The sequence below is a fragment of the Lipophrys pholis genome (assembly GCF_963383615.2).
Source record: "Lipophrys pholis genome assembly, chromosome: 8".
Classification (NCBI taxonomy): Eukaryota; Metazoa; Chordata; class Actinopteri; order Blenniiformes; family Blenniidae; genus Lipophrys; species Lipophrys pholis.
Window position 1 is genome coordinate 20,883,338 of NC_137630.1, and position 26,863 is coordinate 20,910,200.

The window sequence follows — 26,863 nt, forward strand, 5'->3', positions numbered from 1 at the left end:
AAGAACATGGAATAATTATGACTCACAATCCAATTTTGATGCATTTAAGAAATCCACTCTCTCACTCCCTGTATCGCTCAGCATCGCCTGCTTTTGAGCTTTAATGAGGTGTGCTTGTAAGAAGTTAGAGGTCTCTGGTCACTCGTTGTATCAGCCTCATTAAGCGACCTGCTGGTCAATAACTTCCACAGCTGATTGCGCCTCGTTGAGAAAAGAAGGGTAAAAGGAAGCCTCAGGAGAGATGGAAGAAGGGAAGATGAGAGGAAGAGTTTCACGAGGGGAGAGGTGGGAGGTGTTTATCAGGAGCAAGTCAAGAGCGGAAAAAGGAGACGAGGCAATATGCGGGAACAAACAACACAAAACAAGATGAGCTTTTCACGAATAAGAAGATAAGACAGGAATTCCTCTCACGCCGAGCACTCTCTCACTCTCCAGGGAGAGGACTTGGTTAGATTTGAGTGCTCAGGCTTGCGTAAAGAATCAAATAATCGCACGCACGCACACATGCGCGCGCACACGCACGCACACCTGATTCTTCCTCCTTTCTGGAGACTTTACATCAGCTTATTCATGTTCTGTAGACGTCCTCTCAACCTTAACCTGACGCTAGTTATAGTCAAACGGGAAGACATGCCATCAGATGTTATTTGCAATATCAATAATATATAGTCACCTGGCTGTTACTAAACTCGCCAACTCTAACTCTAAAACTTCCTCCATGGATGCTTGATTTTTGTTTGCACAAGTGCAGCAAACCCCCTTAAAGTGAGTATGCAAAGCAATTGTAGGTCCCCACAAAAGAAAATACATGTCTGCACGCACGCACACACACACAGTCGCACTCAGTAATGAAAGTAGAAAGCCATGTCAGGCCCTGAGCTGATGGTATATGATGCTTGTTATTTTACCCATTGTGTGTTCTTAGCTTCTTCTGAGTGTGCGTGTGTGCGTGTTGAATAACTGTGTGTGACTGTGTTAGTGGAGGTGTGTGTGTGTATTTGTGTGTATGAATTTCTTACAGAGTTATCTGTGGTGAGCAGGCGAACCGGCAGAGTGAGTGGTGGGGAAAATCCTCTTTGTAAAGTAGGTCATGGAGTTAGCCGCCTAGCTCTGGGATAAGCTTGCTTTAGCTTGTCTGCTAATTATGCTGCCGCCCTCTGTGCTGAGTCACATCCGCAGAAAATCCTCCGCCGCAGACAGAGACCGGAGGCATGGATGGATAGATGCAGGAGGTGCAGGTGGCAGTATATCCTCAGGTTCTGAAAGAGTGAAAAGGTAAAAAAAAAAAGCACACGAAAGCACTTCTCTGCCATAACTGTGCAAAACGTTTAGGCTGTTTTGTATATTTATTGTTACGCCTCGCTCCTCAACACCAACTGTGTGTGATCAATGCCAAATGGAAGAATTGTATTCTAAAATCTAAACATTTATGGAAGACAATTTTGTAAAAAATATGGTATTATTATACCCAAAAATACATTAGCTGTTTGGAAGTCTGACATGTTTGAACTGCTGGTTTTCATGAGAACAAATTGCAGTAATTTATCATCAGAATTATGAATAACTTACTGAAGGTGACTTTCTGCAGTATAATCTAATGAATCTGCATTTAGTACCAACTCTTCTGGCAGCAAGCACTTTGTCAAATGTCTAAAAACACAACACATTGATGAAATCAGCTATTGTTCTGTTGTTAAACAGTCCTAGTTGGTCAACACAGTGAACCAACATAAACAATGTCAGGAGGCTCAAACTGAAGTAGCTCAATAAAATTAGTTGATATACATTTTGTTGGCAATCATCACTGTTTCGTTCAGAGTTTCAATTGCGTTCACTCAGTAAATCCAATGTTCCCCGTCAAACCACCCAAAATACACACACGCAAACCCCCCACCCTGCAATTTTTCGCTTTAGAAAAAACTAAACTAGAAATACAAAGTTTCCATCATAACAAGAGTGAACGTCCTACCTCAACAGAGGACGGTCATTCTGCATCAGCGAGGTCGCATGTTTTGCAGGATAAAGAATTTTTCCACATGTGCTATCAAAGCCCTTTTGCAGAGGCACAAGAAAACTGGTGGTCAGCCAAAGAAACAGCATGAAATAGCTGCTGGTGGTCTGGAGTGATTTTATATCAGTAGGTCTGACAAAGTGCAGGTTGTTTTTGCTGAAAGGTTTGTGAATGGTACAAACCTGCATGTCAGCATGGATCAGTGAATTAAGATTGCAGAGGTTTGAGACTGATAATCAAGCTGGTTATGAATTCAAAATAAGTGGTGTGGAGATTGTTGTGGACATTTAGCTTCTCTGGTGTTGCGACAAACTGCACACATGAAGCACACAGCAGTGCATGAGAAACTCTCCGAAGTCAGAGAGGGAAAAGTCCTAATACAGAGAGAGTTTAGATGGGAGGTGTACACAGGCTGGACGATTAGGAGAAACCCAGAAAAATCTCTATAAGTCAGTGGGTGTTAATCAGGGATGTGGCAGTGCCAGGTACAACTTCCCCAGAGTACAAAAGTACAACATGAAGAGGCAGACGCATAAAGCAGTTTCCCACTGGAACTAAGCTTAACTCAGAAGAAAGTTCGTTTTGATTAATATAGACGATATGATTAAAATATAGCAGAATAAAATTCCCTTTGCACCAATGCTGGAAAGCAGATTACTCTACACTATGACCATATGATTAGTCTACAAACCGTTCTGCAGAATGACAGCAACCCCAATCAGGCAGTCGAAGCTACTTCTAAAATCAAAGAGTCCCTATAGTGCAGTATTTATGATTCTTCATGAAGCTTTGTTAAATTTTGGGCCATCAAAAGTTTAACATCATTGTTTCTGCTTGGCCCTTTCTTCGTGTGTCTCCTTACAACTGTTGTGTGATTGGCCAGAAATTGAAAGTGATCTACTGTAAACGTAGATTCTGAGGAATTATGAAATGCTTTTGACCGGGGCTGCACCATATGCAGTAAAACACTCACAAGATGTGAGTGACTGAAAATAGAGCAACACACATATATGATGTTGATATTGCAATGAATTTACATCGTGCAGCCCTGTCTTGGACAAACATAACTTTATTCTTTTACTTGCCACCTCCAGAAAAAACATTGTTCATGCAAACACTGAACTCAAAGTCACACTGCTAACCACCACACCGCAGGGCAGCCCTGTACACAACATGACTGACAGCTCAATTAAGGTTTAGTTGATGTTGATTGACAAGCCGGAGATTTGCAACATCGTCAGTGCAAACAAAGTTTCCAGACTTTGCGGATTCGTTCTTCTTGCATGGACGATTTAGTTTGAATGCACTTTCGATCAGACATCCCAACACTTTTTTATATGCAGAATAACTGAGCAGAAAACAGCTCAACTGGTCCTTAAAGCAAATGAGTAGCCTGCATCGCCATGATGATCGCTGTGTAATGGTGTGTGAGAGGAGAGGAGAGGAGAGGAGAGGAGTGGAGTGGACGTGCCAACTTTAGAGGGAGAGAGAGAGAGAGAGAGAGAGAGAGAGACCTTGTCTTGTCAGAGTTGTTCTTTTCTTCCAGCAGTACAGACTCTGTAGTCCAACTTTATCTGTCTGCTGTCCTTATCGTGCTCACTGTTTTTGTCCTCACTCCGTCTCGCCTCCGTTTTCGGATCTTTCCCACTCTCTTTTATTCTCACCAGTCACTCTTTCTATCCCTGTTGGTCTTTGGTTTTCCACCCGTTTATCTTTGCTCCTGCGTTCTTTTCAGCATCAGCTCGCCCACCATAGTCTCACACACACACACACACACACACACACACACACACACACACACACACACACACACACACACACACACACACACACTTAAGCACTGCTTCACACTGTCATGGGCCCTCGTGGTTCGGTGCTCGTCTACTCTGAGCCCGTTTCCACTTGAAGTGAAATGTAATCGCCTTACATTACTCCGGCTCGTTTAGAGGCATCACACAGATGCCTTAACTACTGACCTACATACCTTTCATTTCTTTCATCTGTACTCATGGGGGTGAAATCAGCTCACTCTGCTGTAGAGAAACTGATCTCACCTCTTTCACCTGCAGAGAACCACACGCGTCAATCAGCTGCTGAAATCTGCTTCCTCTCCTCGGCAGGTCTCACGCGTTCACAGTTTCAGTTCATACCACAGTTTTCAAAAAATTTACTTGGTACCGTAAAACAATAGATTTGTCCATCAATTATCACCGTCTACCTCCAGTTCCCCCACGGAAGCTTTTTCACATGCAAATTTTGAACGTTTTGAGATAGATCGCTTCAGTTTGAAGCATTCAGAGAAAACTGGAGCAAATTGTAGTGAGATATTTCAAGTAATCCAACATGCCCTGATGTTTTTTTGTTTTTTTTAAATTTGTGCACAAGTTGTCACACCCGATCTGATATAGCACGATTCTCGCAGATTTTCCTTCATTTTAAGTTTTTACCCACCAAAAGACGATGATGAAGCCCACTTGGTTGTGAAGAGGAAGCTGGTATGCAATGGTTTAATCAGCTCTGGTAGAACTTTGAAGAAACGCTTTAGAAGAGCAGTCGTTTGTCTGTATGCAATCATTCATAAACTGGAGACAGAGGAAAGGACCGAAGACGAACTTCATCAGAAGGAAAATTGTGTTTCTGCAGTTTAAAATACAGAACAGAGCAGAGCTGCTGTTACAGACATCTTCCAAACTCAGCAGAAGGAAATATTTGTGAGGCTCAAAACTTTATGAAGCGCTGAAGCTGCACATGAAGAGTCTGAATTTAATGACCCCTCCATCCATCTGCCTTCTGCACCTGCTTTATTCTGATGACGTTCACAGGTCTTGAAGCTCGTCCGAGTGGGAACAGTAAAGCAGTTCTAAATAATATTATCATTTTGTGTTGATTGACATGTGCAATATTGACGTGGCATTTATTATTAATAATATAATCCCTGTAAATAGAACAAGGTAACAGAACTGGGGACTCCAATACATGACTCACAAACAGAGTTGGTTTTAAAATGCAGACAGGGGGAGGGGTTGAGGCGTGAGCAGACAGTAATCCTCAGCACAGGTACAAAAGAGAAACACGAGAGGGAATCCAGAAGAGGGTCAAAACACGAAGGAATGGAGTGGAAAAAAATGCTGGTATGCTTGAAGCATGGAACAAAATACACTGGAACAGACCCACAAGACGAGGTTATATACACACAGCAGGAAGACACAGGTGAAAGCATGGGGAGGCGGTCGCAAGAAATCGCCAAAATAAAAATCTAAATTTGTTTTAATTATGTTCATTTTTTTAATCCCGAAAATTATATGTACGTTTTGTTGTTGCAGTGAACAAACCTGAGAGTTTTAAAAGTGTAAAAGTGAACTTTTTCTAATTCCACTGCAGCCCACATGACGGCTGTCATGACGTGTTAGACTGACTGGATGATGGATGGATCGAGAAACTGACACTCATTATCATCCAACTGTATTCCTCAGCACGGTTTATCAGGACGGGGGGAAGAATTCAAACCTGCCTGCAATGAGAAAATCGTGTGTGTGTGTGTGTGTGTGTGTGTGTGTGTGTGTGTGTGTGTGTGTGTGTGTGTGTGTGTGTGTGTGTGTGTGTGTGTGTGTGTGTGTGTGTGTGTGTGTGTGTGTGTGTGTGTGTGTGTGTGTGTGTCTCTTCTTATCAGGGCCTGATTTAGCCATTCAGTAGTTTCCAGGGCTGGACTGAGTGTGTGGTTTTCTCCTTTTTTTTTCTTATTCTCTCCATCCAGAACGCTCTGTTTGTTTTGTGATTCAGGTTCAGTCTACAGTTTGGATTTTTCCTCTCCTGATACAGAAGACTCACAGCTTCCAAAACATGCTGGGGTTTTTTTCACACACACACTCCTTGTAGTTAATCTCGTCACTCCCCCACCGCCAGTCAGACCGTCTCCCACGCTTCCTCCCCTTCTCCCCCTCCCAGCCTTTGATTGTCCACCTCAGAAGTCGTCATCCTTTTCCCTTCATCTAAATAAATCTCCCTACATCATCGTGTCCGTCTCTCTCCTGTAACACTCGTTTGCTCATCTCGCACCTCGTCGAGAGCCTGAACTCTTAGTGAGAAAACAAACAGGGGGGGGGGCTGAGTGGTGGCTGAAGGTCACCTCTGTTCCTGACAGCTGTTCCTTCTCTTTGGCTCCGGGCAGATGCACTGATGAGACAAAAAAAAAAAAGTTTAAATACAGATCAGTGTTTTGTTTTTTTCCCCTTCATTTCTTTATTTGTGGACCTTGTCAAAGTTAAAGCTTAAAAAAAGACATAAACTTGCACTATTCTTGGCACGGTGCCCAGCTTTAACGCCCCTGCTGCATCTGTTCACACTCTGTCCTTTGTTTTCATCTCATTCCTCACTCAAGTTGTTTTATTGTTTGTTTTATCACGCATGTCGTTTTATTTACTTTGTTATAGTCTGTCGTTTTATTTTCTTTTCAGTTGATTTTATTGGTGGATTTGACCCATTTCCACTCTACCATGTCAATGAGAAACCATCCCATCTCCTCTTAAAGCCCATGTATCTGTAAGTATGAGTGCGCTGTCATCCCTGTGTCTTTCTGTCTCTGTCCTGCGACCATTAACAATCCTCTTGATTTGTGTTGTGTCTTTTGATCACATAATTATAGATCAATTCAATCTGGTGGCATAGAGAGGAGCTGAGTTTTCCTTTCACCATTTTTGCTCTTGGTGTGACAAGAAACACTGAGATGACAAAATCTGTCATTTAGTGAACAGATGAGCTAAACTTTAAAGACCTGCTCACTGCCAACATGGGTGACTTAAATTTTTGATAGCACACTAATTATTGTGTAAAAAATCTAAAATTTAGCATGAGTTAGTTATGTACTGATTTAACCAGAGAGTCACTCTTGGTGGGTTTAATGCTAAAACTGACTTTAAAAAAAAACACACCAAAAACATAATATATTAGAAAATACCACCTGACACACTGAGTAAAAAGATAATGAATTAATTAGTCATTGTGACCAGGAATAGCTGCTTTGTTCCCTTTTTGGGTTTAAAACTACTTCCTTTTGGGCAATATTTAAAGTGTGCATATAAAATCACAATGCCAGGTTTCATCAAACCTGCTTTTTCGATATCTGACAATTTGAAGATTACCACCTCACAAAGCAGTGGAAAATGTTCTGTTACCAGTAACATTTTTAGCTGAAGAGCCAGTCGTAATGGTTTATTGACATCTTTAAACTGTGAGCTATGTTTTGGTAGTTTAAATAGTCCACAGACTGAAGAGTGGCTCAAATCAAGTGAAAGGGTGAAATCGGGGCCTAGACTGTGTGATTGGTACAAGTAAGTTCACAACACAGAACTGGAAGGCGGATATGGTCCAGAAGGGGATTTATGGGAGAGGAAACTGGAGATTTAAGTCATGTCTTGACAGGAAGCGACTGCCTGAAACATCCTGTCAGACTGCTGTATGTGTGTCTATGCCACAAACAGTTATTGGTAGGATCACATGAAGAGAAACACACAAAATTCACTCCAAAACTGGATGAATTACTTAGGTTGTGCAGAGAAGTTAATAACAATAAGCGGGGAAAGTCATGTAATAATTCTCTGCCAACATGAAATGAATATTTTATTAGCTCCGTGACAGTTTAATCAGCTCCGTCTCTAATGGGAGGGAGGAAGTTTTTGTCTCCACAATCTACTGGGGCTCGTATCCTGAATAAATGCTTCTAGGTGTGTGTGTGTGTGTGTGTGTGTGTGTGTGTGTGTGTGTGTGTGTGTGTTCTGACAAGAGGTTCTGAACAACTGCTGATCCTCTGCCTTCTCTCCCCGTGTTTCCGTCCTCTCCAGGTCTACGTAAATAGGATCCAGCAGGGCGGCGATACAGCAAATTCCCATGAAGACGAGAAGGCTGTTTCTGACACAAACCTCCCTGTGCACGGCCGCACACAAGACGTTTCCCCTTTTTTTCTGATTCCTCTACTTTAAACATGTCATTTACTGGTGTGCTGCCCAGGAAAACCAACATTTCTCAACAAGGGTCCATTGTGATGAGGTTAGCGAAGAGGGGAATTACAGTGTAACCAAGTTTGTATTTAGGGATATTTGTGTGTTTAGGAAAGTATCCGTACTTTGTGTTGGGCTCTCTGCTGAGGTCCCGTCGCAGTGGTCTGCACCACTATGGGCTAATAGCCCCCAGGACTGTGACTGTATCGAGCATGTACAGCTAATAAATTGTTTGTGTCTGTATTCAGGGACTGCCCGGCGTTCCCGGTCTGTGGTGCTGCGTCTTAGAGGACGCAGTGATTTAGCATATTATTACAGGTTTGGCTCAAATCTTGGCCGGAGGGCTGAATTACAGCAGAGCCTGTGGAATGAGCTATTGTGTGCTGCCTGTTTACTTAGGGCCGGGATCTGTGAGCATAAATACAGGAGTGGAGCAGGAAGAGGCAGGGGAGGGGAGAGGTGGAGGCTGGGGAGGGACCACAGCACCAAATCTGCAGGGGCATCTGTCAAAAATAGAAAATGTAAATAATGAAGCTAGAGGGAGGAGAGGGAGATTTTCTTTTTTAACCTAGTTTGAAATGTGAACTATCAAGGATGCAAAAGAGCCTGTAAGAGGTGTTGAAAAACCCAGAATGGCATGCAAGTCTTATTTTTATTTCTGGAGTCTTGTTATTGTGACTTTTTCCACAATCAACAGTCAGTATTTCTGAAGTGTTTTGTGTTCAGCTTTGCTTTCACTTCAGCTTTTTACAGTTTGCTGACAGATCTTGGTAAAGGTTCTGATTACACACATTCAAGTAAAGGTTATTTTCAACTTGAATGACACAATAGGAACGTCTTTATTGTTCATATTGCACAAGGCTTGTTGGGTATTGTAGCGCAGAGCCTTGTTTGCACTCAGTTAAACAGCTGGAGTTTCTTCATGGTGATAGTTGTGATTGTTTTATAGCATGTTATTATGTGTAAGTCATATATCAGCAAAAGCAGCATCCTTATCCAGCTGTGTGAGAGCTGCAGACACTCAAAGAAATGAAAGAGACACTTTGTTCTAACCTTTTTAGGCTGAAGTGTGCACACATGGGTCATTTCTCTTCTACTGATTGGCTGCACTTTTTTTGATCACTCGTGGTCTGTCAGGACAAAGTCAGACATTGTCAGATCCCCTGTTGCCTTACTGTGTGTGTGAATCACTACTGCCCCCTGGTGTTTAAAGTGTTCATGTACAAGTTGCGAGGCTGCCGAGTATCTGCAGAACGTTTGATCCCTCCTAAATATCTCGTTGCTTTGCTCATAAGTTAGTTTCTTTATTTTTTTTCCTTTATCAGTACTGTTAAGTTTGAGGTTTACTATTTAACTCACTGAAGTTGTGTCTAAAATGTTTTAATAAAATGTTTTCTGATGGGTTGCAATACTTGGAGGAGGAGGACTGAAACAAAATAAGTATTCTGCTCATAATTTTTGGGGGGATCAGTTTGTCCATTTTCGGCACCGATAAATATTCAGAGTGTATGTCTGATTTCTCTTTGATATAAAAAAAATACTTCACTGCCAGATAGACAGCCTGTAAACTGTTTTAAATGAAAATCATCCGACCACGTCTACTGGCTATGAACAGAGGAAACCACTTTGATTGGATTGGTCGCCTGTCTATTGGAGAGATGCAATAACTTATGTCACTATTGTCTTTATAATTTTGAGTTTACACACTATAATTGGTATGTGTGTGCGCAGAAACACAAAGCACCTCATAATGTAACATAATCAGTATTAGTAGTTATATACTATTAAAGTCTTTATGAAAAACAACAACAAAAAAAAACAACAACTAGTCTTCCTCTCAGTGCAATACAGGCTTTTACTGACTAATTTTAGTTGATACCTATCATGCTTGTTTATGTGCTCATCGTCACTGAAAATATCCCACCTCTTGTAGATAATCTTTGTATAGTGTTGGAAATAGTTTGTTTCCTTTTGTTTTGCATCCAGTGTCGCTTCAACCCAACGTGACCTGATTGTGTAATCCTATTTATCCAAAACTGTGCTTTGTGTTCATGTAAATAGGTGTTTGTTAATAAAAGAATGTGCTCTTTTAATGACCCTGTGTCTCAATCAGTGGTGAGAATGTAAATCTAACTGCGTTGCACAAGTGGAACAGGTTCAAATGTTTATTTTAGGAAAAGATCTGTAAACTCAGAAAAACAAGCCACCGCCACTCTTTATTCTTATGGGACCGGGGGGGGGGGGGGGGGGGGGGGTTGAGCGTAGAGGAAAAGTCAAGGCCACTCCTTCAACACCTGTACAGGCTTTTCACTGCAGCCCTCATGACATGAAAGCCCGCACGCTGCCTCTGATGACAGCTCTGCAGATGGGGCAGTGACGCAGGCTGGCGGCACAATCGCCACAAACCACGAGGTGACCACAGGGGATGAAGACGATGGACACCTGCTTGTCCATGCAGACTTTACAGGTCCTCTCCTCCTGCAGCTGCCTAAGCAGCTCCTCTGGACTGGGGTCTTTCACTGTTGGAGAAAGCACACACACAGAAATAATGGACATGCATTCACAAACTCTACAAAAGAAGTAGTGACTGACACCCGATTGGTGCCCTAGCAATTGTATGAGACCAATTCCACAAGCTACTCCCTTAAAAAGACTATTATAGGTGCAAAATTGGATTTTTCAGGAAAATCATGTAGATGTTGACCACTGACCTCTCTCTCTGATGGACGCTGGTGTCCTCACATTTGCTGCACCAGAACCTGGCCTCGTCCCCGACTCTGAGGTGCACAAACATGATGGAGCAATGGGCAATATTAATCATACAGATTTACATTGTGACACATTGACATATGCATTATTGGTAATTGTTGCGCACTCTAACAAGACAAGGCACGTGTCTCACATGTGGCAGTATTTGACATAATTATAAAGGAGTGATTGGGTGCTCGGGCAGTTTCACGCTGTGTTGTGGTTGAATTAAAAAAAAATGAGAGGTGATCAGAATTTGAAATTGGAAGGGTCCTGTACCATTCTGTGGTGTACTGTGTTATCATGTATTATTTACCACAACTGAGAAAACAGTTTACAAACATTTAGCACTGTCAATGGTCACTGAGGAACAAGTGTGGACTTTGTGTTTCATCTATCCATTAATCTTCGACAATACTTCATCCAGGACACCAGTTCACCTGAAATGCACGTTTATGAACTGTGAAATGAAACTCTCAGCAGAATATCAGAAAGCAATATTGAAACCTCGATGATTTGATTTGAGAAAAAAAACAGAACCTCTTTGTACAATTAGCCACAAAGCACTGACATGGCTGACTGTCTCCCCCAGGTCTAAAAATAAACTCATGAATCTTCAACTACAGTTTACACAAGTAAAATGATTTCATTTTTACTGATGTAGCATTTTTTTTTTTTTTTTTAAATCTTCTAATGTGTTACTCACAAGGGAAGCCTGATGTATATACATGCAGGGTGAAGGCCTAGAGAAAGACTTTTCATTCAAATAATGTTACCAAAACTAGGACAAAGATGTATAAAAATACCTCATCAGTATAAGTAGTGTAGATGTGTACGCATCACTATGGGAGATGTGCTGAGAGCAATGAAAAACGAAGGCGCGAACCTGCGCCAAACAAGCACTAATATTAAACCATCAGGTCAGGAGGAGAGAGGATGTGCAGCCGCATCACATCTGCCAATCAAAACATCTTCCACTCAGCCTCCCACTCAGGAAGAGAGGGGATCTAAATAGTGGACATCCACCAGAGTGTGCTTCACCCCACTGGCTGTTACCTCGGCTCTGCGGCCCTCTCTGTCTGTCCTCCTCTTCAGCGTGCAGCACGTCTGTAACCAGGTCAGATACAGACGTGTAATGCTGGCCGGTCAGGAGGTACTTGGTCTGGACCAGACTCTCCACCAGGTTGGGTTCAAAGCCCATCTGGAGCACGGTTTGCACCACGGGAGAGAGCATTGCAGATGAAGCTGCCAGACCTCCCACCACATCTGAGGAGAAAGGAGGAGGGTAAGTCTACTGACCCACCAGTAGATGTCACCCTACAGTGTAGTTTCACACTGTCCAGGCTCCTGCATTATCCAGACTGTAGTTAAGTAGTTAAATGTAGGGCAATACATTAAGTTTTTAAACCACAGACCTTCAGTCTGTGTCTGCTGAGAATAAATATATTTATATTTCCCTTCACCGCATGGAATAATTGCCCTCTCATGGCTGCCCTGCAAGCATGAGAAATAGTGAAATGATTTCCATAGTGCTCCCTAATTACTGCGATCCTGGAGCAAACATTAGCTCAGGTAATTGAACATCCATTAATTTAATTTTAGCTGTCTTGAAGAGCAAAGAAATGAACGTTGTTTCTACAAAATACTGTCTGCTCGTCGGCTGATGTGGAATTTTAAATGGTGTCCATGTAAGGAATCCGTCCATCCATCCATGCTGATTCTCAGCTACAGTGGCTGAGCTCAGGATAATTCAATCAGATGTTTGAGCCTTTATCTTTTCCCCTTTGAGCAACCTGCAGTGCAACTCTAATTGTTTGCTCTCCTTTTTCCTCCTTTGTGTGAACAAGCAAGAAAAACATGTTGACACTCAAATTCTTTGCAGTACAGGATATACAGAGATAATTACTAGCATCAAAGCAGGAGGCTGGTACATTGTCATTCACGTGTGTTTTGTAGGGATTGTTTGTTGAGGTTCTTGGTCTATAACGAGTATTTTCCGTCTTGTTTCAGTTTTAGATGACTTACCGTTTCTGGAAGCGATATCTCTGCCTGTGGAGGTCTGTGATCCTCCCTGGAAAAAGTAATGATATTTTAAAACGACCATTGTTTGCCTTATGAATGATTCAAATGCAGCAATAACAAAAGGCCCATCAATGTTGTTCTGCCATAATGCTTCTAACACTCCAAATATTCATTAATAGATAGGAAGGGAAATGTTCTCACCACAGTCTCACCCAGATGGAAATGAGAATCTTGGATGTTGCTGATGTACTCCTGCCCTCTAGACTGAATTAGAAACTCACATCTGTAAAATAAAAATGCATCAAAAACATATTTTAAGCAGACGTGGTTCCGGTAGTAGTAGGAGCTCTCAAGGTGGTGACCCCCAAACCAGGAGGGCAGCTGCAGCAAATCCCAAGAACCAATGCCTAAACCCAGCAACCCAAGCAACAGGGGCTTGAACCAGGGTGGAACTAAAGGTGAGGCAATGGGGCTAACCACTACTCCACCGAGCCGCCAGCTTGGTATTTACATAGACTATAACCATATACTTTGACTTTTAGAAGTTAGGCTGTCTCAGCTGCTTTTGTGCTTTATGTCTCCATGATGTTAAGATCAGGGCTCTAGTGGGACCATTTGTAAAAGCAATCTTTGTTCTTCTTGTCACTGCAGATCCTTCTTTATGAGGCCATTGTAAAGTAATGCAGAACGGATTCAGGATTGTGTTGCATAACCAATAAAATTAACTGTGTGAAACATTTGCACAGCGCAGCAATATGTAAAAGGGAATCCTGATATTTCAACGACAATTTATGCATTCAACCTATGTCTTTGTATCTGCAGTGAAACTGGTGTTACCGTGGAAACCATTTGGCATGTTCCTGCCAGGGGTCGTCGCCCGGCTCCCAGTTCCTCAGTCCTCCGTCACAGTAGAAGCACTTGACGTTGTCTCCATGACCTGGGATACACAAAAAGAAACTATATACTGTGAAAAGGGTCTACTGATCCAGATCAACTCAATCTTTGCAGCTCTACGGGTAAACACAGAAAGTCTCTTCACACCCCGGTGTTGTCCTAAATGCAAACACATCATGTGGTTATGTGGGTCACACTGGACAAGGAATCGATCGCATGCACAAACTGCAAACCTGTAAAAAATGACAACAACGGTGAGACAAAGCTTTATTCACAGAGGGCAGAATGTTAGAGTCATTGTGAGGGAGCATATTAAATGAAAGATACTCTCTGGTGACCCCTCTTTTGAGAGAGGCCACCAACAAATCACAAGGAAGTCTACCAAAGTTTTGATCTACATAGTTTATGAGCTTGAGCCACATATTTCTTAGCTTTACAAGTGCATGATGTCATGTATATAATCAGCCCGAATGCTTGTATAGTTTAACATCACATTGTTTCCTCAAACAATATATTTGTTTTTTTCAAAGAAGGAGAGCGCCAGACTTCCCGTCCCAAAAGGGATTTTCACAAATATTAATAACAAGACTGACACACGTCACAAAGTCACTGCAATATTGCCACCACATTATTTCCAAATTGTTTTTCCACGGTGTTGTGTTTAGCCTCTGTGAAGCTGTACAGCTCTACTTCTTTAGCAACCCCAGCTTTGTCCAGTTTGTTCTGTCCACATTATCATGACTCAGCAGGACAATTGTACCATGAACTCTCTCACACAGAGGGGTCACTCTGCCGGTGCCTGGGTTACAGCTGAATATTACACTGAAACGTAGCCATGGCACTCATATGTTTGGTTATAAACCTTTAAAAGGATTTAATTGAAAACATTTCTAGGCTGTGTAGTAAGTCAATGAGTACCTGTGTAAAAGAATCCTGCTCTGGCGAGAACATCTGGCTGAACCGAGGCCTCGGTGGGCCAGTTGTGGAAAGTGGTGAGCCGAGCGTCTTCTCCCTCCATTTCTGGGTACACAGCTTGTCCGGCAGTTCCCTGGTCCTCCATCGTCATCCTCTGGAGCTGACTCAACAGCTGGCCATCCACAGAGTCAGATGAGCCAACTTGGAGTGGAATATTTCCCACAGCTCGGCCCAGAATGAAACTGCAAGCAGGAAAATGCCTCTTATGCTCAGCTGCCGGGTTGTCCCCGCGTACCCAGTATCGTAAAATCCCTCCACAGCAGAAACACTGAACTTTATCATCCGGCCCGAGAAAGAAGAAGCCCGCCTTCGCCAGGTCTCCAGATGTGACAGGTGCATCTGCCGGCCAGCTATGGAAAGTTCGAAGCCTTTCTCCTTCTCTTCGCATCCCCGGCTCCTCAAGGATGTGCAGCATAGTTCTCCTGTCATCCATCATTCTGCAGCATGAAGTTTTTCCTTCCACTTCTTGTCCTGTGCCAGTCATCCCTTTTGCGGTCCATAGTGGAGCGCACACTGAAGGTAAGTGCAGCACACTGGCTGAAATAATATGATGCGCTGCGGGGGCCTGCACAGCGGTCTACGGGAGACAGCTTTCCAGAAAATCCCACAAATGCCAGAACGTGTGCTCATTGATCCTTGAATGAATGACAGCGTGAACATGCCATGTCGCTCCGCCTCCTGGGAAACAGTCTCACATGTTGATCGTGTTGCCTAGCAACTAATATGACTATTAAAAGGTTTTTTATTGTGTTCACAAAACAAGCCTTAAGCACAGGGGTGTAATTTGAAGCTTACAACTGACCAAAGGGGAAAAAAACATGTAACCTAGAAAGCATAAAGATACCAGAGATTATGTTGCATGTTTTCATCAGGAACATATTAGATTAGAACAAATGTTCACCTGGGAAACGTTCTTAGAGAAAAGAAAACTGAATGATAAAAATGTATCTATTCAACGTGCAATGTACCAATTGAATTAAGGTTTTCACTTTCTAGATGCAACAAATGATCAGTTGAGTAGTCTTACTCATTTCTTGAAATGATAACAAAAAGGTGACACCCCCGTTTAAAATGACTCCATATGATATAACTCACTTCCTCTGTTTACTAGAATATGTAACAGTTCTACAGTGGCCAAGTATTCAGTTAAATCAGGTTAAATTTCAGTCAATAAGACATGAGCAGTTGCAGGTTGTAGACTTGAAGCAAATATAGACCGATTCTATGTAAAGATGGCAGCTGAATATCATTCAATTCCCTTAGATAATGAGTCCAGAGAGACAGATGACTAGTCTTCCCTCCTGTCCTGTTCTTTCCCCTCTCTACCATCTAATCACCCAGTCAATACCCAACAGTTAATCAAATCAGTTTTCTGGAATTTTGTCGTGGGTATTTAAAACTCACCCTTCTTTGATGAAAACAGTATCATGTGTCTTCATTCATAAAATTCAACAAACAAACTCTTTCATGCATTGATGCATCCTAGACTTTCTCTTCTTTAAACCTTTCTTTCACTAACTGAAGAGTATTGGTCATTGCTCACCTGATCAATGAATAGGTGAGCAATACACACATTTATCACCATGCCAAGGTAGCTGAATTAGCAACACAATGACCAATTCTAAGGATCAACAAATCCTGGACGGCTCCAAACAACCAACTCCACGAGGCTGGACTTGAAAAATAAATTCCTTTCAAAGTCCATTAGAGCCAAAGAAGCACCGGACCAACATCAGACTGACCTTACTGGTTTGGAGACGCGGAAGCGTTAACCATGTCTTTTCTTTTTCTTTTTTTTATCATATTGACACATACTCACTCTACTTGCTATCAATAGTGGATCCATATGACTGAGACATCCAATCTTTTTCAAGCCCTCACACCACAGCTCAAAGTCTGAACTTGGACTAACACACTGACAGTGTTATGAGTATGAAGATGGTCTGAAAATCTGTTGGACTTGCAAAAAAGAGGGTTATTCAGCAAAAATATGAAGTGAACGATGGAGGCATGGTCAATTCAAAATCAAATACATTGTGTGGAAGAGATAAAGGTCACACTTTTGTTTTGCAGGTGAGGTAGAATCACTTTGTGAAATCAAGACTTTTCTGATGAAGTTTAGTATTTAGTTAATAATAGATTGGATATTTTGAGAGAAATTCTAAGCAAATCACTGTGTTGTATTGCTTCACATGTTTTTTTTTTCCCCTTTCCCCCCCCCACTTAATTACTTTAAATACTTTATGAAGACTTAATAATCTAAATGTTTATCTTTGCTGTTGGCCAGTACTTTGTGGTAGAAGTTATTTGCCTAAATATACAATACAAAGTTTTTGAGAATATGAAAACATTTGATGTTTTATATTTGTAATTGGTTGTTCGTATGTGTGTGTGTGTGTGTGTGTGTGTGTGTGTGTGTGTGTGTGTGTGTGTGTGTGTGTGTGTGTGAGAGAGAGAGAGAGAGAGAGAGAGAGAGAGAGAGAGAGAGAGAGAGAGAGAGAGAGAGAGAAGAGAGAGAGAGAGAGAGAGAGAGATGAAGCCCAGTCTCTATGAAGTTTCTGTTAAATTTAGGAATACAGTGATACCTGGTGTAGTTTTGACCAGTGACTATTTGAGTTTCATACTGAGTTGAGGCAGAATTATCCATGTTGGAAGGCATACAATGAATGAAGGAAAGAAGGTAAAATTATAATGTGTATTGACTTCTATGAATGAATGGTGGTTTTCACACAATGCATTCGGGCTACTTACTACAAACTGTAGCAGAATATTACAAAATGTGGGAGCTGTGATATACATCAGGAAGTGAAAATGTTCTACATTTTGGGGAGTTTTTATATAACACAGTGTTGCAAGGGTTAAGTACATCGAGGCGATTATGATGTAATTGGTGATATAAATACATCTGAATTAAATTGAAAACTAAATGGGATGAGGGTAATTTATCTTGCGTGCTCCTTGCACGCATGAATTTCCATCTAGCCGTCTCCTCCAATGTCGGACTGCACTGGCAGGAGTGTTTCCTAAGAGATGTAATACTGCAGTTATAAACAACATTCTGCTTCTTTATATCGTTTTATATTATATTCACATAGTTCTTTTCATTAGTTCACTGTTTGCTGGTTATGTCGATTTTTACTTCCATTAAACTCAAATAAATCTTAATTTGAGACAATCCGTTAAGACTGCAAACACATATTCCATGAGACACAGGAGACTTTTGGGAGGCAGTAAATGTTTGATCACTTGATGTTGGTAGATATGATCGTCTACGATTCAAATGTGGAGCACAAGACTGTTGAACAGAGTCCAAGTGCTCATCTGCAAAATAAGTCCTTTATTATGATGCCGCACTGTAGTCGGCGATGATGGTATCAAAGTGGAGCACGCAGATGAAACTACTCAGTTTTATGGTCGATTATTTTCCCTCCTACATACCACACTGGAGTCGTGTTAGCGTGAGATTGGTATTGGACAAAGACCTGTGAGGAGCAATATACAATGCACTGGAAGTCGTTTACACTAGAGGCTACCAGACTTAATAAGTTCCTCCTCCTCTTATGAACAGAAGTGAGTTTAATGTAGGCGCAATATAATGTTCAAGAACTGAAGTGGTGCTAAGTTCAATCGCGTGTGCAATATGTGCACTACATTCACGACCAATGATAAGAAATCCTTCTTTATGGCTCCTCAATATCACAGCTGTTACTGCTGTTAATGTCATCTTCCACTAACTGTTTACCTGCTTCACAAAGGAATCAAGCAAAAGGCACTTTAAGATTACATGTGCACACACTCACACATGATTCAGAGACCTGAATTTACCCAACCTATGCAACATGTCTGTTGTCTCATTGTGAGAGGAAGTCAGAATAACAAGAGAAAACCCAAACAGACTAAGAGGGAACATGCAAACTCCAGACAGGAAGTACCTGGTGCAGAAGAAAACACAGATTCGATTGAAACTATGTCCTATTTGTGTGCAACTGGAAATATTTGAATAGCAGTTATATAAACAGACCAGCCATCAAAATTGATTCAACTCAAAAACATTTTGAACCATTTTCGGTGCTGTTGGTATTCTTAGTTAATTATGCAACTTACTTTTTCATTTATTTTTTATCTCCGTTATCTCCCTTTCTGCCTCTTTATTTCTATTTTTTTAAGTGGTTAGACAGAATATGAAATGGAAATAAAGTAGTTTTTGAAAATCCCCCTCTCTCTCTCTCTCTCTCTCTCTCTCTCTCTCTCTCTCTCTCTCTCTCTCTCTCTCTCTCTCTCTCTCTCTCTCTCTCTCTCTCTCTCTCTCTCTCTCTCTCTCTCTCTCTCTCTCTCTCTCTCTCTCTCTCTCTCTCTCCCTGTGTGGAATTAAAAAAAAAAGAAAAGACAAAGTAAGAGGCGACCGACGGCAGAAAGACCTGAAAGGTCCACACTCGCCGACACGTAGGACTCAACTAGTTACAAGAACCTGCCCGCGGACCTCGGCTGCTTTGGGACTCAGTACCGAGACCGTGTCTGTGGTGAAGTGTGGAAGTTGGGATCCGTCCTCAGAGCGGAAAATCTCCAGCTGAGCCTGCTGCTGCTGCCGCTGCTAGCCAGTAGCCAGTAGCCACCACGCTAAGCGGCACAGCTAGCCCACTGAGCTAACTGGGACTGAGCCGTTGAACTTGCTCTCAAAAGCCACGGGCCTGGAAATTCAGTCACAAGCTCGGGCTCTGTGAAAATCCAGGGACTTGCTTAATGAATTATGTCTGCCACAAGCATTGACCCTCAGGTAGGAAAGGACGCTTCGCCTCGCCAGCTGCCCGCTAACGGCTCACCGGGGCTCCGGCTATTCCTCGGAAGTGCGAGCTAGCCACGTTAGCATGTAGCCGGGTTGCGTGTAGCTAGCGGGTTTAGACGCATTCGGTTCGGTTGTTAACTGTTTTTGTCAACATGGGTGAAGGGTGACATTTGTGTATTTGCCCAGGGGTCTGTTGTCAAACCCCTCGTCAACGTGAAGCGTGTGTTTTTTGACGGATGTTTTGAGGGGAAAAAAAGCCCCAGCCTGCTGCTCAATACGTGAAACCTAATGCTAGTTAACACAAAGCTAACTGGTGTGTTCACTGACTTTACCAGGGTTACAAAGTCTAGGTCTATCGACGTGTCTGGTGCTTGTTGAGAAAAAATATATAAATGAAGTTTGAAGCCTCCCGAGCCATTTTGGGGTGAGGAAAGCCATTTCCCACAGGCTACGTTGGTTAGCAAACTTCATGCTAGCAATAGCCTTTAAACTAACAAACTAAGTAACCTGACTTCCACTGTCAGCAGACTCATACACGGAAGAAATCAGAAGAACTGGGGCTGTGTCATAAAGGTTTTGTGCATTTAACTTGCAGTGTAACGTTACGTAAATGTTTTAGCATCGCCTCCTTTAAGGAAGTAGTGTCATGCCTTAACTCAGAGGCAGTAAATAGACTAACGCGGATTGAACTCAATCTCTGCCTACAGGAGAGATTTCAAACTGAGAAAAGAAAATAACCATGTTTTCTCTCTCTTCTCTTTGCTGTGGTTCACCCTGATCCAGAGATCAAAGGGACAAGCGTCTAAAGGTGAGTCCTGGATCACTATATTGGTTTTTGAGTTTAGTTTGGGGCCACATTTTCTAAATAAAGATGATTGGATTGAGATGACACATAACGTGCTTGTTTTGGACTGTCAGTCAGATGATTGATGCCATCTCACATACTCAGAGGTCTGCATAGTGTCTTTGTACAGCTCTAACTCAACTAAACATTGTCTTTTAAATATAGATCAGTATGATATTAGTGATAACAAACCACAAGTTTGCATTCATTCAGCCTTTCATTAGTATTGCAACGAACTGCATTCAGATTCATTGGTATTTCATATGTAAAGCACACCATTCTGATGCAATAGCAAACATCCTGCCCTGTGTAACAATATGCTGTTAGGTAAAGCATGTCTTAGGTATTTCAGGCATGCATGCATACATTACTGGCATGTTCCCTCATATGTTTGGAAAATAACCACAATCCCGATTCCAAAAGGTTGGGACCATGTGGTGCATGCACATGAAAACATTTGCTGCAATGATTTGCAATGCTTATTAACCTGTTATTGTACTCACAAATGTCAGATGATGCACTGAGATATTTTACACACATTTTGCAGCTTGTATCTGAAGGTTTGCTCACTGCTGTGGCTCCCTGGGCAAAACCTCTATCCAAAACTTCTGAAACATGCAGATCACTTGAAGTGTTGTGGCACCGTTGGACTCTCAATCATTAGGAAGAGTTTGTGTGCTACAGGGACATAAGCACACATGGAGGCGGGTGTTTAAAGCAGGTCTCCAGCAGCTCTGCTGTCCTCTGGAATTTTAGTTTCATGATGAGTTCAATGTTTTTCCTTTGGTCAAGCATTTGAAGTGCTGCAGCTGAGGTCTTATCACCATCGGAGCTCTGTTTAAGAGTGATGGGAGGAGCGATCATGACCGTATTGTGGTGAACAGGAGGTGTTTACCTGCTGATGTCCTTCCCCATACTCACCTCTGCTCCTGAACCATGATCGAAAGAGGGAGATTGTGGATACAAGTGGCTCTCTCCGCATTGAGAGTAGCCAGTTGAGGTGGTCCTTCTCATCAGGTTGCCTCCTGGTCTTGCTGAAACCCTGTCGGACCACCCGGTGTCATATCTCTGGTTTGGTCTGAGAGTGGCTCCTAGACGTCTGCATGATGTTTTGGGGCACTTGGATGTCTGGGATTCTTTGATATTTCCATATAAACAGGAAAGAAGGTTGGTGGAATTATGCTGAGATGTTCCTGAAAGGGACGTTTCAACATTTATGGTGCTTATTAGAATCTGTAAGAAATAATGTCCTGAGCTTTCTAATAAGAAGCCCAGAAGTTCCTTGTCTGCTTCAGGACATAATGTTCATGGTTTCCAGATGATCATGTTCTTTTTTCAGTGCAGCTGGAACGCAACATAATCAGCAGCATCCAGTTTGATAATACCAAGCTACTGTCTGGACTCAAATCTTCCCACTCAAATTGTACATTGAGGAACCTTTCTTTCCTGTTGTAAGTTAAAATATGAACCTGGACCACCAGTTGTAAATCTACATCAGATATGTGATTTTTCTATTTATCTCAGGATGCTCTGCGGTGGTCAGAGGACGGAGTGACGGACAGGGCCACAGGATGGACTCTTTTATAGTTGGCGTTCATGTTTGTGTGGAGATAGACTTTAAACTTCAATAGTCATTGTGTCTCTGTATCTGTATGTGTATATTATAAGAGTGTAGTTAAAAAATTTGATTCATTTTAAATACTTGGAACAATTTCAAGCAATCATGCAGGTATCTGTGAATCTTCCATGTGGGGAAACTTGATTTATAATTGATACACCTGTCATTCTTTCGCTCGCTTACAGGTTAATAGCAATGTTTTTTTTAATGTAAATGTACTTTTGTTTTGTTTTTTCCAGTGCAAAATGGTTCATTGCATCAGAAAGAGACTGTCCATGACAATGACTTTGAGCCATACCTCACTGGTCAATCAACTCAGGTAATATCCCACACAGTTTATTATAAAATGCCATTTTATTACAAATGTGTCCAGAATCATTTAAATGATCAAATGTCATTGCCAGAAATTGACATGACTGACCACAAGCTGTTGCACAAACAGTATTGTTTAGAAATTTTCTTCGTATTGTACCAGATGGTATTATAGACTGGTGAGAAAAACTCTTACCTGCCTCAGGAAATAACCTTTGAAAGACCATGTTACATGTTTTACTACGAATGAAGACATGGGAATGTCTAATCTGAGAGGGGCGAATATCTGCATAAATATGTGAGAGGTCATTAGGTTGACCAAAATTGAAAAGACAGACTGTGTATTATTATAAGTGCAGGTGTCGACGTGACCTATTTGTAGAGGGGAAGTTTTGAAAATGCTAAAATATATTATGACTAGTAACTGTTCAAAATATCTGGAATTTCCAGGAAAAACTTTATATCAAGTTTAGTTTTCCTAATGAGGCTGAAAGGTCCTGGCTTGTTGCACATTTCTTGAAATTGTTGCCAAAACTTTATGAGGTAGTTTGACAGGAGAGGATTGTTATACCTGCTGTTGTTGTAACGCTGCTTACTTTCATTTATATAGAACAACAGCTACCAGTCCATCACCGATCCCTACATTTCCAGCTATTACGCTCCTTCAATTGGATTTCCGTACCCCCTCAGTGAAGCTCCCTGGTCCACAGGTGGAGACCCTCCTATTCCATACCTCACCCCCTATGGACCCTTGAGTAATGGAGACCATCACTTCATGCCGGACACGGTGTTTGGCCAGCCAGGGGGCCTTGGAAGCAGTATCTACCCCCATAGGTTTAACTTTTTCCCTGAAAACCCTGCCTTCTCTGCTTGGGGCACGAGTGGCTCTCAGGGCCAGCAGACTCAAAGTTCAGCCTACGGTGGCAGCTATAGCTATCCTCCCAGCTCCCTGGGGGGCACTCTGGTGCCTGATGGTCAGACGGGCTTTCACAGCGACACCCTGAACAAAGCCCCTGGTATGAACAGCTTGGAGCAGGGGATGGTCGGCTTGAAGATCGGTGGGGACGTTGGTGGCCAGGGGTCCGGAGTCAAGGCTGTGGGGTCTGTGATCGGTGGACCTGCGGTGGCAGCCGCTGGCAATGGAGCCACGCCTATTGGAATGCCCCCACCCAAACCCACCTCCTGGGCTGCCATCGCCAGCAAGCCTGCCAAACCACAGCAACTGAAGGCTAAGGTGAAGCCTGGGATGCCCAATCCAGGTGGAGCTCTTCCCCCACCGCCCATTAAACACAATATGAACATAGGGACCTGGGACAAGGGCCCAGTGACAAAAGTAGCCACAGCTCCACTGCAGCAACAGCAGCAGCCTCTCGGCCTGCCTCATGCCATGCCACCTCAAGCCCCCATGCAGCAAGGACCCATGCAGCCACCTCACCAATCTTTGGTGCAAGCCCAGATGCAACCTATGGCCTTACAGCCCCAGCCCCCCCATCACCAGCACCATCAGCCACCACCTCAACCCTATCAAAACCACACCCAGCCCCCACAACCCCAGACCCGCTGGGTTGCTCCTCGCAACCGCAACCAAGGCTATGGGCAGGGCGGTCTGTGTCATGATGGCAGTGGTATGATGGGCATGGTTGGTGGTGGAAACAACGGCCCCCATGCATCCGCCAACCAGGGACCCGGTGGGGAGTCCCACCCGGTGCTAGACAAGCTGCGTGCCTCCCATAGCTACAACCCCAAGGACTTTGAATGGAACCTGAAGAACGGACGCGTTTTCATCATTAAGAGTTACTCCGAGGACGATATTCATCGTTCTATCAAGTACTCCATCTGGTGCAGCACAGAGCACGGCAACAAGCGGCTGGACTCGGCCTTCCGGGCTATGAACGGTAAAGGTCCTGTGTACCTGCTGTTCAGTGTCAACGGCAGCGGGCATTTCTGCGGCGTTGCAGAGATGCGATCACCAGTGGACTATGGGACCAGCGCTGGCGTTTGGGCACAGGACAAGTGGAAGGGCAAGTTTGACGTGGACTGGTTGTTTGTTAAGGACGTGCCTAATAGCCAGCTGCGCCACATCCGCCTGGAGAACAACGACAACAAGCCAGTGACCAACTCCCGCGACACCCAGGAGGTTCCTCTGGAGAAGGCCAAGCAGGTGCTCAAGATCATCACCACCTACAAACACACCACCTCCATCTTTGATGATTTCTCCCATTACGAGAAGAGGCAGGAGGAGGAGGAGGAGGTGCGCAAGGTGTGTGAAACCGTCTCAATGTTTTACCTTCCATAAAGTAAAATTGTTTTTTGGTTTGGCCTTGTGTTGATGATAACCGTAGTATGAAATAGGTTTTGTTTGTCTTCAAATCACAATGTTGATATGCAACAGGAATAAGTAGAGTCGCTCATAAAAAAAGTCAATGATGACGGTTGTGAGGGAAGTGTGAGGGTTTGTGTTTTGCAGTTGCATCAAATTGTACCCGTAGCACAATCTGTGTCATCAAGTTCTGGTTTCTGTTTTATTCTGGTGTATTTGTGGAAACGTGATATTGTGACAGAACTAATCCACCTCGCTGAGGTTGATGCTGTTTTAATTTGATTGCTGCTCTTTGCTCTTCTCGACAGACCTTTGAACCTCCGCAGATACAGAACCGCTCCCGGTTGGATCAGGTAAACACACTTCATGTTTTCTTGTTACTGTCATTCACTTCTATCTTGATATTTTCTTTGCTTTAGATTCTCACTCAAAAGAAGAAGAAAAATAAACTGCACACATCTTTTTTATGTCTAATTTATTTATTTTTTGTTGTTCTTCCCTTTCCAAACAGGAGCGCCAAAACAGGAATAAACAATAGAAGACATTTACCCTTGGCTTGATCAACAGTTACACTAGGACTTGATTTAAAAGACAGAAGATTATGAAAATGCAACCAAGCCCTTCTCTCTCTCTTTTTTTTTCTTTCTATTTAATCCCGGTGAAGCTCTGCCATTGTCGAGACTTGTGCTTTTTTTTCCCCATGTACCACCACCACCACCACCACCACCACCACTTCTTGTGCAGGGATAACAAGCTGATTTAATGTATTACCTAGCTGCAGCCACACTCTTTAAGTTCAGGTTGTTTTTTTTTTTAATCTATTTTCCTTCCCGTTCCATCATCTCTCTCACCAGACTGGTTTTTCTCTCTCTTGCCCTCACCCCCTCCTCTTTCCAATCGAATCAGGGTTTGACTGCACCATGGAGGAAAAAACAAAAAACAAAAAACCTGCCACTTTATATTTCAGTACAATCAGGAACGGATGTGTCCTGCCCCTATTTGTCCATTTGGGGGCATCATTGCCATGCTTCAGAGGTTTAACTGTGCCAACAGGGCTGGAGGATCCCAAAGGCAATGTCAGACTTGGAACTGTGGATAACAAAACTTCAATGGTTTATCTATTTTTCATTCAAATCGACAAAATCTCTATTTTTTGGCTTACTACTGACAATTTTCATTTCAGAAAACCTGTTTTCTGGAGCCTTAAATGTTTTTTTTGTTTTTGTTTTTTTTCTTTGTTTTTTCCTAATTATTGGTGACTTCTCAAAAAGAACTGCTCAAACAGTGACACTGCTGGAGAAATCAGGGATAGTGTGAAGTCACACGGGACTCGAGACATTTCAGAGGAGGAATTGCAAAGGCCTCTGGGAACTAAATAACGGATGTGTCCTCCACAACCAGAACTCTCACCATTAAAATCAAAAATTGTACTATTGACACCTTTTCACACCCCTCCGCTTTGCTTTCGTCTGGATGTTCGTCTGGAAGGGGTCTTTTCTGTATTTCGACAGGAGATTCTCTTTGTGTACACAGCCCAGTCTGAGAGAAATGTCGCATCCACCATTTTAAATTGCTTTATGAGAATTATATAGTGATGTAACTGCTACATTGAATGAATTGTTGCTTGAAGTTATTTTTGTTCCACAAAAAAGAAAAAGGGGGGGAGGGTTCACGTTTGTCCATTCACCGTCATTCTGTCTTAATCCTCTTGTCTGTTTTTGTTTTTTCCCCCTTGAATTTGGTTTTTGCTAAGTCTATCATGTTGGTCGTAATGCTAAGCTTTAACGTAGGAGCCTATATATTCATGGAGAAAGCCTAAAAATGTATAACCTAAAAATTAATGTAACTGATTTAATATCAAGTAAGAAAAAATATGAATGAAATGTGGTTTCTGTGTGTTTTTTGGTTGTCTCAACTATAGTTTGTTCTAGACTGAAACCATTGATTCTGATACAGTAAAGTACTTTGAGGTATGTTAACAGAAAAAGATTGGTTATTTAAAAAAAAAAAAAAAAGAAGTCTTTAATAGTTGTGAGTGGCCATGCATGGTGAAATGATTCTCCTCCCTGCGGTTTGTCTTTCAGGTGGAGCGTTGTCTTTCGGTTACCTGTTATAAAATCAATGTGACGTTCAGAGTCAAATCGGATAATTTGTTGTTGAGATCAGCAGGTTTCCTCCGCTTGACAAGTTTTGAGGTTGTCCCTTCAGTGTTTTCGTGGATGCAGAAATGAATGCTGCTATCAGACATGGCTGCCTCTTTCAATTTTAATGTGTTGTTTTTTGTTTGTTTTTTTCTTTCCCCAAAATAAGAGTTTTAATTTGATGTGGCCTCCTAATAAGCAA

The 26,863-nt window shown here is 42.4% G+C and overlaps 3 protein-coding genes across 4 annotated transcripts in view; 2 read left to right on the forward strand and 1 right to left on the reverse strand.

The window, feature by feature from the left end:
- nkain4 (sodium/potassium transporting ATPase interacting 4) overlaps positions 1-10,099 on the forward strand; it is a 47,442-nt gene extending 37,343 nt beyond the window's left edge. Inside the window, exons 6-7 of one of the 2 annotated variants that reach the window (XM_080469849.1) lie at positions 6,466-6,550; positions 7,849-10,099. In XM_080469849.1, coding sequence (XP_080325975.1) covers positions 6,466-6,550; positions 7,849-7,858 — 95 coding nt within the window. In that variant the 3' untranslated portion in view covers positions 7,859-10,099. The remainder of the gene's footprint in view (positions 1-6,465; positions 6,551-7,848) is intronic. The other variant, XM_080469850.1, reaches the window with a different exon arrangement.
- Positions 10,100-10,323: 224 nt separating this feature from the next.
- Positions 10,324-15,079, reverse strand: birc7 (baculoviral IAP repeat containing 7; the record flags this gene model as incomplete). Its single annotated transcript, XM_080469262.1, has 7 exons — positions 10,324-10,523; positions 10,716-10,781; positions 11,809-12,018; positions 12,778-12,823; positions 12,976-13,057; positions 13,612-13,711; positions 14,587-15,079. The coding sequence occupies 7 exons, from the start codon at positions 15,077-15,079 to the stop codon at positions 10,324-10,326; spliced, it is 1,197 nt and encodes a 398-aa protein (XP_080325388.1).
- Positions 15,080-18,995: 3,916 nt separating this feature from the next.
- Positions 18,996-26,519, forward strand: LOC308113354 (YTH domain-containing family protein 1-like). Its single transcript, XM_080469594.1, has 6 exons — positions 18,996-19,417; positions 20,210-20,234; positions 22,128-22,207; positions 22,811-24,460; positions 24,829-24,873; positions 25,032-26,519. The coding sequence occupies exons 1-6, from the start codon at positions 19,391-19,393 to the stop codon at positions 25,056-25,058; spliced, it is 1,854 nt and encodes a 617-aa protein (XP_080325720.1). The 5' UTR covers positions 18,996-19,390; the 3' UTR covers positions 25,059-26,519.
- Positions 26,520-26,863: the final 344 nt, after the last annotated feature.